The 15,018-nt window shown below is 37.0% G+C and overlaps 1 protein-coding gene across 1 annotated transcript; it reads left to right on the top strand.

Annotated features, from left to right (window-relative positions):
- Positions 1 to 959: 959 nt before the first annotated feature.
- LOC130501956 (probable F-box protein At4g22165) lies at positions 960 to 2,466 on the top strand. The gene has a single exon (XM_056996768.1). It carries the CDS (start codon positions 1,045 to 1,047, stop codon positions 2,257 to 2,259), a length of 1,215 nt encoding a protein of 404 aa, XP_056852748.1. The 5' UTR covers positions 960 to 1,044; the 3' UTR covers positions 2,260 to 2,466.
- Positions 2,467 to 15,018: the final 12,552 nt, after the last annotated feature.

Below are 15,018 nucleotides of genomic sequence, written 5' to 3' on the forward strand. Positions count from 1 at the left end.
ACATTACGAGCGGAAATAGAAAGATGCAACATACTCCTAGAAACCAGCAAACGTTTTTATTTATTTTTATAATGCAGAACCAAAGAAAGTATTTCCGCACAACCTTTGAAACCTGTAAACGTTTTTCTCATTTTTTTTTTCTATTTTTATGGTTGTCCCCAATGTTTTTAAGCTTGATCCGGACACCGAATCAGATAACATTTTAGACTATCGGATAATCAGATCAACCGTAGATGAAAGGCGAGTTAATAAATAAATTAGTTTTAATGTTTTATTATATAATAATATATTAGTTATAAAAATAAATATATAAAAGCTAAATTTAAATATTTTCTAAATGTCTTAGAAAACATAAAATTATAATTTAGATATTTAGAAAATACTTAACTTTAGCTTTTATATTTTATTTTTATTTGACATATAAAATATCAAAAAAAATGTTTAGGATATATAAAAAATGTAACAAATTAAGAGTTATGACATCTAGCAAAAAAATATCAAACTTAAAAATTCGTAAATGTTTAATATAAAAAGAAAAATTAGACTTTAAATCTAAAATAAACCAAAAATAAAACATCATAAATATTTTTATTTATAACGAAAATAAACTAACACCAAATCAAATCAACTAATTTTAGTTCTGTGTATCATTGTTTACTTCATTTTTTCAAGTAAAAACTTTAAAAATAATAAGTGAAATTTTATTTATTGGTTTAATTGGTAACCGGGTTCCGAGTTTTAGTGGATTTGGAGTTTATTATGTTTCTAAATATTGACTTTTAACAAAATCCAAACCAAATTTATTTTGGAACATCGGATTTATTGGTTAAACCGCGAATTCGGATCGAGTTTAAAAAAAACGGTTGTCCAAGATGAATAAGCTGGGCTGATGAAGCCTAGATGTAGCCTATAAATAAAGCCGGACGCGTCGTCAAAAGTAAAGCATTCCAAGTTGTATATATATATTTTTTTTAATCAAAGCATTCCAGGTTGTATATAAACAGAAATTGTGAAGGTAAAAGAAAACGTTTCAAAGGTCTCGATATGGAGACAGAGGAGAAGCATAACCCTAATTCTCTTGAGCGTCTCAGACCAAGAGATACACCCAAATCCTGGTCCGAGCTTCCTCTAGATCTCTTGATTTCTGTTTTCAAACGCCTCAGTTTTGTTAATTTCCAACGAGCAAAATCGGTATGTCCGTCTTGGCACTCTGCTTCCAGACAATGTGTGCCCAGAAATCAGATCCATTGGCTGATTCTCTTCCCGGAGGACAACAACAACAACAACGACAACAATCCGTGCACGTTGTTCAATCCCGAGGAAAAAGATAAACTTTACAGAACAAAAGATCTCTGTCTGGAATTTGCAAAGAGTTTTTGTATAGAGACCTACAGAAGCTGGCTCTTGATGTCCAATCGTATGCATAATCTCTACATTGTGAATCTCTTCACCCATGAGAGGATCGATCTACCTCCTGTGGAGGCACAGCATGGAGTGACAAAGATTGAGCGAACCTTGGATGATGATGTGTTTCGCATTACGAGTCACAACGGAAAGGAGTACAAAGGTATTCGTCGACGATCTCCAGTGCTTTGGATTGATGAGGAAACCAGAGAATATGTTGTGTTATGGGAACTGCGTGGATTGTGCGTAGTTTACTCTAGAAAAGGAGATACCTCTTGGAATCAAATTCCTGATACCTCGAGCTGCTGTGACATGGTTTATAAGGACTCCAAGCTTTACTTCTTAAGCTTATTTGGTCAGTTCAGAATCTTCGAATTTTCCTCCCGAGAATTTCCACAAGAAACCTTTCAGTGTGGGGTTGCTGTGGAAAGATTTCGGTTAGGTATCCAACTTCGTCAACGAAGTAATTCCTGGAGCATTGTTGCTACAAAACTTGTTGTCACAGCAACAGGGGAAGTTCTCAAGGTTGAGAAACTGTGGAAATCGAGGTCTGAAACCTGGTCCTTCCGGGTTTTCAAATTCTATTCATCAGGATTCCTGAAGAAACATAATCGGATTTATTCTTTGGGCGACGAGTCAATGCTTTTGGATCAAGGCATCACAGTTCTCGCCAATGACACTGATGGATTCATTAAAAATTCCGTCTACTTCAGTGATACTCATGGAAAGGACGTACATGGCATCTTTCTTTTTAATCTCGAGACACAGAAAACAGAGCTGTTGCACAAATATGACTGTTCTTCAGTTCAATTCTCTAGAGCTAGATGGTTCTTACCAAGCTTTAGGCAAGCGTGACTGATCTTTGCTATGTTCTACTCTTCAATAATATGTTTTCTTATATGTTTTTTTTATAAATATGTTGTTTATTACTCTATCTAGCGATTATCTCAACTATGTTTCTTGCCAACGAATCTCCCAAACTATTTCAGGCTCCCTACTCTATTTGGTTCTGCAAAGTTGTCATCACAAGAAACCACTCATAATGCTAGTTGACTTTGGTTTTGTGTTGTTTACAGAACAACAACCCTTGAGTTGTCTATGTCCCAGCTCCTAATCTTCACCATACCAAGGAAAGGCTGAAACCATGATTTCTACCAAAGTGTCGTACCTTCCTTCGAAAACAAATTTAGCCTCAGCGTTCTTTTTTGTTTTGTTTTGCCAAAGCCAGTCTAGATTGCTGTTGTGAAGTTCACCGCTCTTCCTAATTGAATTCCTTAAGCAACAGCTACACTATTTCTCACGTTGTTTCTTACCAACGAATCTCTCAAACTATTTCAGACTCCCACCTCTATTTGTCTCTGCAAAGTTGTCATCACAAAAAACAACTCATAATGCTAGTTGACTTTGGTTTTGTTTTGTTTACGGACCAACCACTTCTGAGTTGTCTATGTTCCAGCTACTGATCTTCACCAAACCAAGCAAAGGCTGATGGAAAGAACATACATGACATCTTTCTTTTCAATCTCGAGACACAGAAAACAGAGCTGTTGCACAAATTTGATTGTTCTTCAGTTCAATTCTCTAGAGCCCGTTGTTTATTTATTTGGTGATGAATCTCCCAAACTATTTTAGGCTCCCAAACTATTTTAGGCAAGCGTGACGAATCTCCCAAACTATTTCAGGCTCCCATCGATATTGTGTTCTGCAAAGTTGTCATCACTGAAACTACAATCATTATGGTAGTTAACTTTGGTTTTGTTTTGTTTGTTGTGGATAATCTTGAAGATTGCGTGGATCAGAAGATAAAGGAAGATCGAGTAAACTTAGGAGATAAGGACTCGGTTTCATGTTTATCTAATTAATCTATCAAAAGCGTGTTGTAGGTTTTATCACATCTTTATATAAGACTTGCAAGTATGTTTGCAGTCAATGTGAGATTTAGAGATTGTGTTGTGAGAGCTTAAGTTTTGAACTAAGTTTCTTAAGCTAATAAGAAGAAGTTTTCTTAATTCTTGAGTTTCATCGAACTGTTACAATTTGGTATCAGAGCTTAACTGATTTCGTCAACCATGAGAGATTTATCGACCATAGTTAACAAACCTAAGGAACCTTCATCATCGACCATAAACTGTCCTATGCTTACAGCTACAAACTATACGGTCTGGTCTATTAGGATGAAGCTTCTCCTTAAAGTTCATGAAGTCTGAGAACTGGTTGAAACAGAGTCGACGGAGAACAAGAAGAATAACATGGCGGTTGCATTAATTTTCCAGTCGATTCCTAAAGTACTTGTTCTACAAGTAGGAGAGCTCGACACGGCGAAGAAGGTGTGGGACGCCATTAAAGCAAGACATGTGGGGGCAGACAGAGTTAGAGAAGCAAGACTGCAAACGCTAAGTGAAGAATTTGATCGTTGAGGATGAAAGATAATGATAAGATCGATGACTTCGTTGGCAAGCTATCATAGTTATCTTCTCGATCGATTGCTTTAGGAGAAACAATAGAAGAGTCAAAGCTGGTGAAAAAGTTTCTCAAAAGCTTACCGAGGAAGAAGTATATACATATGGTAGCTTCTCTGGAACAACTTCTGAACCTAAAAGAGACTACTTTTGAGGATGTAGTTGGAAGAATGAAGGCCTACGAAGAGAGGATTAGTGGGGAAGAAGAAGATACACAAGGAGACCAAACTAAACTGATGTATGCTTCTTCTGATTCACAAGGTAGTCAATCCTATGGAGACTATAGAGGCAGAGGTCGTGGAGGAAGGTCCTATGGTAGAGGACGAGGTCGTGGAAGAAATGGAAGAGACATTGATTACTCGAAGATCATTTGCTTCAGATGTGATAAAGCAGGACACTTTGCGTCATCCTGTCCTGATAGATTTCTAAACTACAGGAAGCATATGAAGAAAAGAATGATGAGACACAGGAGGCTGATAAACTTTTGCTGCATGAGATGGTTTTCTTGAACGAGAAGAATGTAAAGCCGAAGGAGTTTGAGTGTGATGCTGATAGTAACAGAGTGTGGTATCTCGATAATGGGGATAGCAACCATATGACTGGTATAAGAGATTATTTCAAGTCAATGGATGAAAGTGTAACTGGGAAGGTTCGGTTCGGAGACGATCTAGAATTGACATCAAAGGCAAAGGCTCAATACTGTTTGTGAGCCAAAATGGGACGCAGAAGATACTAGCAGATGTGTAATACATACCGGACTTGAAAAGTAATATCATTAGCCTCGGTCAAGCCACAGAAGCTGGGTGTGAAGTAAGGATGAAGGAAGGAGACCTCACACTACATGATAAAGAAGGAAATCTGATTGTTAGGGCGAAAAGATCACTGAATCGTCTGTACAAGGTATCAATGGACATTGTACCTACTATCTGTTTCCAAGCTTCTGTTCTAAACGACTACAGCAGATGGCACGCTCGGTTGGGTCATGTTGGAGTAAATACACTAAAGGCAATGATAAAGAAGCAACTGACCATAGGAATGCCGGAGCTGAGTATTGATAAAGAGACGTGTACTGCATGCTTACTTGGAAAACAGACCAGACAACCTGTCCCGAATGCAACATCTTTTAGAGTAACAAAGATACTTGAGCTTATTCATGGAGACATATGTGGTCCCATCACACCACAAACTGCAGGGAAAAGCCGTTACATCTTTGTTCTGATTGATGATCATAGTCGTTACATGTGGTCAATACTAATGCAAGAAAAGAGTGCGGCGTTTGAGAAATTTAAACGGTTCAAGGCAGTCGTAGAAGGAGAAACAAAAGAGAAGATTAGAACTCTCAGAACTGACAGGGGAGGAGAATTTACATCCAACGAGTTCAGAGAGTTCTGTGAGACTTCAGGGATCACTCGACACCTCACTGCTCCATACTCTCCTCAGCAAAATGGTGTAGTAGAACGGAGGAACATGACTCTTCTTGAGATGACGAGAAGCATTCTCAAGCACATGTCTGTGCCCAATTATCTCTGGGGAGAAGCAACTCGACATTCCACTTACCTGATTAACAGAGTATCAACAAGAAGCTTAGAGTCATAGACACCTTACGAGGCTCTCAAAGGAAAGAAACCAAATGTTGAGCATTTGAGGGTATTTGGATGTCTAGCATATGCTAAACCAGAGAAACAGTATCTGAAGAAGCTTGATGATCGAAGCAGAGTGCTGGTGAACTTGGGAACAGAACCCGGCTCCAAGGCATATAGGCTACTTGATCCTACTTCTCGTAAGGTGGTAGTGAGTCGTGACGTTGTATTTGATGAAAGCAAAGGATGGAAGTGGAATGATACTTCAGAAATTGGAGAGGAGCAACCTGGTATGTTTAGAATTTCTCTTGGAGTTTACGGCAATAACGGTATCCAACAGGAAGAAGTGGAAACAGAGCCTGAAAACAGAGTTACGAATGTTAAGGAGGAAGTGGAAAACAAAGCAGAGGAGCCTCTGTCTGAAACAGAGCATATACAGGATGACGAAACAGAGCAGCCCTTGTCTGATACAGAACAAGTACAGGACTTGTTAAGAGGATCCACAAGAGTTACTAGACGACCTAGCTATCTAGATGATTACGACTATATGGCTGAAGTTGAGGGAGAGAGACTGCTTCTTCTCATCAATGACGAGCCATGGAACTTTAGTGAGGCTATTGAAGAACAAGTATGGAAGGATGCATGTGCAAACGAGATTGACTCGATTGTCAAGAACAATACTTGGGAACTGGTGGACTTGCCTCAAGGAGCTAAAGCTATTGGTCTTAAGTGGGTTTTCAAGATCAAACGCAACTCTGATAGAACGATAAACAAGCACAAATCAAGGCTTGTGGCTAAAGGGTACATTCAAAGGCATGGAGTTGACTACGAGGAGGTCTTTGCCCCAGTAGCACGTATTGAAACCGTTAGGTTTATTATTGTATTAGCAGCATCAAACGGCTGGCAAGTTCATCACCTAGATGTTAAAACCGCATTCTTAAATGGTGATCTAAAGGAGGTTGTATATGTCAGTCAACCAGAGGGGTTTGTCGTCAAAGGAAGTGAGAGTAAAGTCTACAAGCTGAAGAAGGCGCTATACGGTTTAAAGCAGGCACCGCGGGCCTGGAATGAGAAATTAAACAAAATACTTAAGGAGCTCGAGTTTGTTAAGTGCAGCAAGGAACCGTCGCTGTATATAAAGAGGAAAGATGATGATCTGCTTCTAGTTGCAGTATATGTGGATGATTTGCTCATCACTGGCTCGAAGTTGAAGATGATAACAGAGTTCAAAGCAGGGATGTCGTTGAAGTTTGATATGAGCGATCACGGCTTACTCACCTACTACTTAGGAATTGAAGTTGTGCAGTTTGATGGAGGAATTACGTTGAAGCAAGAAAGCTATGCAAAGAGAATTCTGGAGGAGACTAATATGACAGAGTGTAATCCAAGACAGATTCCTATGGATGCTGGTTTGAAGTTGTCTAAAGCTCAAGAAGAGAGAAGTGTAGACGAGAAGGAATACAGAAGGATTATTGGTTGTCTGCGCTATCTTCTACATACTCGTCCAGACATGGTGTTTGCTGTTAGGGTCCTGAGCAGATATATATGCACGACCCTAAGGAGAGTCACAGTGTTGCTTTGAAGCAGATCCTTCGTTATCTCAAAGGAACATGTTCATTCGGCTTGACGTTCTTAAGGACAAACCGCTCTGAGCTGATAGGATATTCTGATAGTTCTCACAACGTGGATATTGATGATGGGAGGAGCACAACAAGTCACCTGTTCTACTTGAACGATTGCTTGATCACTTGGTGCTCGTCAAAACAGGAAACAGTGGCTCTAACCTCATGTGAAGCTGAGTTCATGGCAGCCACTGAAGCAGCTAAGCAAGCCATTGGTTGAGTGAGTTACTAGAAGAAGTACTTGAGAATGGAAGCAAGAAAGTGGTGATAAGACTGGACAACAAGTCTGCGATTGCTCTCACGAAGAACCCTGTATTTCATGGGCGCAACAAACATATCCATAAGAAGTACCACTTCATTAGAGAGTGCGTAGACAATGATCAGGTCGTGGTGGAACACATTGCAGGAACTCTGCAGAAAGCTGATATTCTGATGTAGATAGATATTTGGAAATATTCCAAATATTCTATTATTGATTTATTAATTATTTTTGATAATTATCATTAATGTTTTAGGGTTTTATGGTTTTCTTATATATAGTCTTTTAGACTCTATGGTTGTATTCAGTTGATTGATTATTAATAAAAGTTAAGAGTTTTCTCTTTTATTCCTTGTTTTCGGTAGATCATTGGTGATCTCAACGAATTTAAGAAGACATTGATCTTAGGCATTCTTAGACTAAATAAGATCCTTGTTATTATACTAGTTATCCGGGTATTCTCAGAATCAACGGATCTAGTTCTATCCCTAGAAGCTTCCGCTACATCAGTTGGTATCAGAGCCACACATCTTTGGTTTCTTAATCGAAGAACGATTCTGGATGTCATGGTGAGTATAAGCATATATCCTATCCGAGACGAAAGTCCTTTTGTTGAGAGAGAATAGAACCATGAGATCTATCGAGAGATCTATGGAGATCCAATCTACGACATCTATGAAGATGATGTCTGCGTTGTTGATTTCGTCTTCAGTGAAAATTCTTTTCAAAATCTCGTCTGTGCAAAAATCGGGCAGGGCGAGCACCGTGCAAATTTCGGACGGGACGAGATATGTGCAAAGTCTGTGTAGGACGAGTTTCGTGCAAAAGTAGGGCGAAATCATATTGATGAAGATTTCGTCCATAGCGTGCGAAACTTGTGCAAACACGGATTTATGAAGATTCAAATTATAATCAGATCCGTACTACAATCGTGCAAAACATGCTATTGAAGATTCGAGGAAGAGTTTTTCTTGGAAAAAAAATTGGATTCAAAGACTACGAACAAGATTCGAGGACGAATCTTCTCCAACCTGGAGAGAATGATGTAGATAGATATTTGGAACTATTCCAAATATTCTATTGTTGATTTATTAATTATTTTTGATAATTATTATTAATGTTTTAGGGTTTTATGGTTTTCTTATATATAGTCTTTTAGACTCTATGGTTGTATTCAGTTGATTGATTATTAATAAAAGTTAAGAGTTTTCTCTTTTATTCCTTGTTTTCGGTAGATCATTGGTGATCTCAACGAATTTAAGAAGACATTGATCTTAGGCATTCTTAGATTAAATAAGATCCTTGTTATTATACTAGTTATCCGGGTATTCTCAGAATCAACGGATCTAGTTATATCCCTTGAAGCTTCCGCTACATCATATTCTAACCAAGGCATTGGGTAGAATCAAATTCAAAGAGATGCGGGAGCTAGTTGGTGTTCAAGATGTGAAGAACACTCACTTCAAGATTAAGGGGGTGAATGTTATGGATAATCTTGAAGATTGCGTGGATCAGAAGATAAAGGAAGATCGAGTAAACTTAGGAGATAAGGACTAGGTTTCATGTTTATCTAATTAATCTATCAAAAGCGTGTTGTAGGTTTTATCACATCTCTATATAAGACTTGCAAGTATGTTTGCAGTCAATGTGAGATTTAGAGATTGTGTTGTGAGAGCTTAAGTTTTGAGCTAAGTTTCTTAAGCTAATAAGAAGAAGTTTTCTTAATTCTTGAGTTTCATCGAACTGTTACAACTATATTGTTTACTACCAACCACTCTTGAGTTGTCTATGCCCAAACCAAGGAAAGACTGAAACCATATTTCTACCAAAGTTTAATAACTTCCTTCAGAAACAAAGATCGCTTAGGCTAGCTCCGCTACTGCTCCTAATTGAATGCCTGAAGCAACAGCTAAACTATTTGTCATGTTCTATTAGGATGTCCATTCACTACAGGTTCTTGCCTTGGCTATTTTTCATGTTAGATCAAGCATGAAAACCAATATCATTTGTGAAAAATATACATTACCTTATAGAGAGTAGATTTATTATTTTAATGAGCAAATTATAAAGTATCTATTTATAATTAATTGTGTACTTAAGTTATTTATAAAATTTTTAATATTTATTATTATATATCATCTTACTATAAATATTGAATTTAATAAATAAAATACTCATATATATTTCAAAATATTTATATTAACTATTAGTTTCGGATTTTTCGGGTTAGTCGTTCGAGTTCGGTTAATAACACTTCGGTTCGGATATTTTTTATACAACCCTACAAGACCCGTTCGGGTATTTTTACATTTCGGGTAGAATAACGGGTCGGATTTTTTGGCTCGGGTTCGGCTCGGATTTCGGGTTCCGGATTTTGTGCCCAGACCTAGGTACAATATTTTTAATCTGTCGGTAATTGGTAGGTACCACATCCTTTGGTACGGTACCCTATTACGTCCTCGTCCTTGCGGTTTGAATCGTAGCTTCTTGAAGAATCGACACTCTTCTAACTTCTCATCATCTCCCTAGTAGAGCATGCAGTTGTCGATGCAAACGTCTATCATCTCAGAAGGCAACCTAAGACTATAAACTAGTTTCTGAATCTCATAATAAGAATCAGCATAGACATTGTCATTCGGCAAATACTCTTTAAACAAGTCTGCCCATGCATTAATGCAACTTTCAGGTAGATTGTGATCAGTTTTAATACTCATCATTCTAGCAGTCAACGACAATTTAGAGAGACCTTCTCTACAACCACTGTAAAATGGCTGATTCGCAGCATCTAACATTTCATAAAAAAAATTTGCATCTATGTTAGGTTCTTCAACTTCATCATCATAATGAGCTACAAATGCATCAGCTACCATATCATGAACCCTATCATAATCTACCATCTTCTCCTCCTGATGGTAACTATGTTGATTATGCAAATGATCAACCGGTTCATTCTGAAAATTGCTATTACTACTACTAGCTTCATTCTCATAGTTATAACATTCTCCATGTTGAAACCAGATATAGTAATTTGACATGAAACCTCTATTTATTAAATGCTTCCAAACATTTTCATGCGTTGCCAGTTTTGAATTGTTGCATTTCCGACAAGGACAAAACATCTTACCGCTTTTCTGGGCGAGCGGTGTCGAATCTGCTTGATGCATAAATGTCTCTAGTCCTTCCAGATATTATTTCGTCACTCTCCCGTTAGCATCTCTGTGCGTGTACATCCACCTCCGCAACTCAAAATAATTTCCATCACTGGACATTTTTTTTTCTTTCACGTTTTTAGATTTTTTTTTCTTTTGTGGTATGTTTCAAATGAAACACAAAGGACATATTTATAGGAAAATTTTGAAATTGGTAGGTGAGATTTTACTACGAATTTACAACGAAATATAGGTAGTTACCAAAAAAAAAATGTGTTTCAACTAAAATTAGGTGGACTCGAGAAAATATCGCAAATAACTCGTAATATCTTTCCTCGTAAATAACACGCTTTGTTTACGTCTACTGTACGACGAAATACATTTTCCTCGTAAAACACACGTTAATTTATGTTTGTTTTACGACGAAATGCTTTCGTTGTTTTTTAACGATGAACTTACGTTTTCTTTGTCTTTTCACGTACTATCCTCGTAAAGTCGACGTAATTTTACGAGGAAATATTTTCGTCGCTAATGTTCGTCGCTACAGCCACGTTTTCTAATAGTGTTTTAAAAATTTTAATATTTATTTTTTGTTTTTAAATATTTGAACATATTCCTAAAACTTCACCCCTTAATTCTAAACCTTAAATTTTAAATTAATTAATCCAAGGGTTATAAATGCATATTTACCCTTCAACAAACTTCTTTTGGTCATTTTCCTCCTTATGATGCTATTTTTGAGACAAAAATTTGATTTGATGCTTTATTGGTCTTTTTTTCTAAATAAATATCCAATATTTTTACTGTGTAAAATCAAAACTATTTTGTTAAAGTTAAGATTGGAAATATTGTCTAATTGTCAAGTGGTTAATTAGAAAGGAAAGAGAAGAAGAAACTGGTTCAACAGTTTGCATTAGAGTTATTCTTGGGTTCACCCCTACGGTGAACCTTTTGGTTCACCAACCAATAGGATTCAAGTATTTTATTATTTAATATCTTTAAAAAAATATTGTTAAATTATATTATGTTTTCAAATAAATAGCTAAAAATAAATAAAAACATTAGTAGTTGCAAAAAAAATTAATAAAACTCTATACCCTAAATCCTACACGCTAAACCCTAAACATTTGGGTAAATCCAGAACACTTGGGTAAACTCTAAACCGTTGAATGAAACCATAGTTTTAAAAAAAAATAATTTTTTTAATAAAAACCCTAAACCCTAAATCCTAAACACTAAACCCTAAACCTTTGGATAAATCCGAAACCCTTGGATAAACTCTAAACCGTTTGATGAATCATAGTTTTAAAAATTATTTAAATTTTTTTTTGCAACTACTACTGTTTTTATTTATTTTAGCTATTTATTTTAAAAGCATAATATAATTTAACAAGATTTTGTTCCTTTTTTAAAAAGATATTAAATAAAAAATACTTGAATCCTATTGTTTGGTGAACCTAAAGGACCCTACGAGTAAACCCAAGAATAAGTCTAGCCCTGGGCATATAAACCGCACCCGAAAAATCGAACCGAAACCGACCCCAAATGCACCGGTTTGGTTCGGTTTCGGTATTTCCATATAAACAGATCGGATCTTACATCTTGTACCGCGGTTATCGGTTCGGTTGCGGTTATTATCCGAAACCGATCGGTTATCCGAACACCCGAAACCAAATCATTAAACCACACCTTCCTTAGTCTGTTCCACTTCCCAAAATTTCTCGATTCTCTCCGATATTATAAAGTTACGCCGTTTAATCCGAATACAAAAATGGGTTCCTCCGATTGGTTAGCTTCTCCACCATCAGCGTCATCTAGAAACAAATCTGAGGTGTGTTTCTCTAAAATTCTACTCTTTTTCTTTATGTTTTTGTTCTGTTTTTATTCTGTTTTTGATTCTCTGTTTCTCTGATTTGATTCTCTGTTTTTGATTCCATGTTTCTCTGATTTGTATTCTTTTGTTGCTTATGTTCATTAGAAACTTGTTGATGCAGATGGCATCTAATGACTTTCATCGAGAGGGTGAAGATAGTGGACAAGAGACAGAAGACGATGTTGAAACACAACCAAGTCTTGTGGATAAAGGCAAAAGAAAAGGCAAAGGAGTTGCTGGTTCTGCTCAAAGCGCAAGGAAGAAAACAAGATCTCCTGTTTGGGAACATTTCATCAGGCAAGAAAAGGACTACAACAAATGTAATTGTCGATACTGTGGGAAAGAGATGTCTTGTCCAACATCATCTGGAACTTCTAACTTGATGCATCACTCGAAAATATGCAAGTCGCACACTGCCTTTAAAGCGGCAAAAGCGTTCACTGAGCAGCAGAGTCAGACAGAGTTAAATCAAGATCAGGAAGGGAATCTTTGTTTTGGAAAGGTGTCTGAAGAAGTGTTCCATGAAGCTACAAATGAGATTATCGTATTAGCTGAGTTGTCGTTGGCTTTCAGCGAATGTCTAGGCTGGAGACATTTCTGCAATAAAATGAAGCTCGACAATCCTCAGTCTCGCCGAACATGTACGTGGGAAATAGTGAAGATGTACGTTCAAAGGAAAGCGTCAATGAAGAATTTTTTTGGAGATAACAAGCACAGATTGTCCCCTCACTACAGATATATGGGTTGCTCCATTCACAAAAGCCAGCTACATGGTAATAACTGCACATTTTATTGATGTCAACTGGAAGTTAAGGAAGATGATTATTGGTTTCAAGAATGTACAAGATCATAAAGGAGGCACGATCTCTAAATGTCTTCTAGATTGCTTATCTGAGTGGGATATCAAGAAGATCTTTTCTATAACAGTGGATAATGCAACAGCAAACACTTCATCTATGAGGAAGTTCAAAGAAGGATTCATTTTGAAAAATCTCGATGAAGCATTGGTTCTCAAAGGTAACTTTCTGCATATTAGGTGTTCAATGCACATACTGAATCTGATTGTGAAAGAAGGTATGCTGGAGGTCGCTGCTAGTTTGTCTGCAATTCAAAATGTTATTCAGTATGTGAGGTCTTCAGGCAACAGACAGATTGCTTTTGAGTTTCGTGTGGACACCGGAAAGATGACAAGGGGAAGCTTACCATTAGATGTGACTACAAGGAGGAATTCAACTTATCTTATGCTTGACCAAGCATTGAAGTTCAGATTGGCATTTGAGAGAATGAAGGCTTAAGATAAACCTTACAACGACTACTTCATGGAAATTGTTGATGGGAAAAAGCGGATTGGACCACCTTTGACTCGAGATTGGGAAGAAGCTGAGAGGTTGGTGCAGTTTCTTTTTATCTTCTACAATTCTACATTAATTCTTTCAGCTTCTACTTCCATTACTGCCCATAAGATCTACAATGAGATAGTCACTATTACTAGGAATATTAGTAAGATTAGTTCTGCTCCTGGTCCTGATGAAGAATTGCGGTTCAAAGCTTTGGATATGATGGGTAAATTGCGGAAGTATTGAAATCTATATCGGAAAGAGAGCATTGAGTATGTGCTATTGTCTGAGTCTATATCGGAAATCTTGAAGAGTTTATATGATGAGTATAGTAGAAATGAGAAGAATGATAAACAAGGAACTTCCTCTTCTTCACAGTCACAAGGAGGATCATCACAAGATCAGATTAGAGATACAGTTTTTGAGGAGAGGGTGCTTGGAAATGGTTTCGGTTATGAGAAAATGGATAATCTTTATGAAGAACTTGTACAACAGACAGGAACTCAAGATACATCAAGTGAGTTGGAGTGGTATCTAAAGGAGGATGTGGAGAAGCCAAAACTGATGAAAGGTTCTGATTATGATGTCCTTTCATGGTGGAAGAGAAACAGTCCCAAGTACCCTATTTTGTCTCTAGTTGCTAAGGATATTCTTGCAGTTCAAGTGTCTTCTGTCGCTTCAGAATCAGCTTTCAGTACTAGTGGGAGAGTGTTAGATCCATCTAGAAGCTGTTTGACACATTATATGATTGAAGTGTTGATGTGTACTGAACAATGGTTGCAGTGTGAAATACATATGTGTAAAAAAGGTGGTTCACAATTGAACAACTCCTTGCATCTGTGAAGGATCAGGATGATCTTTTGAGAGGTAAACATCTCAATTCTTCACTTATTTTGATATCTGCATTTTTAAAATATTTAACTTGTGAGTTTTATGTTTTCTGTTGTGGAGTAGAATTTGAACCTGATTATAACAACCATGGAGCTTAAGGGAAAAGGATCTCTGGCGAAGAAATAAGGGAAGAGGATCTCTGGCAACTTGAGTCTGAAGTTTGAATGTTGTTTTGTCTAATTTAGATTTGGTGTTTCGGTTTGAATTTGAATGATTTAAACTCTGAATTATGGTTTGTGATGGATTTTGTGCTTCTCTTTAAACGTTAAAACAGATGCATGTTTCATGTTTGTTTTTTTTCTTCATTTCGGACTTGTTTGTTTCGTTTCGGTTATTTTGGTTAATTTTGGTTTCTTGCTTCATTTCGGTTATCCGAAACCGAACCGAAACCAGACAACACGCGAACCGAAACCGAATCGAAATCTCTTATGCAACCATCGAGTA

This window comes from Raphanus sativus, unplaced genomic scaffold, assembly GCF_000801105.2.
Source record: "Raphanus sativus cultivar WK10039 unplaced genomic scaffold, ASM80110v3 Scaffold0349, whole genome shotgun sequence".
NCBI classification, from domain to species: Eukaryota; Viridiplantae; Streptophyta; class Magnoliopsida; order Brassicales; family Brassicaceae; genus Raphanus; species Raphanus sativus.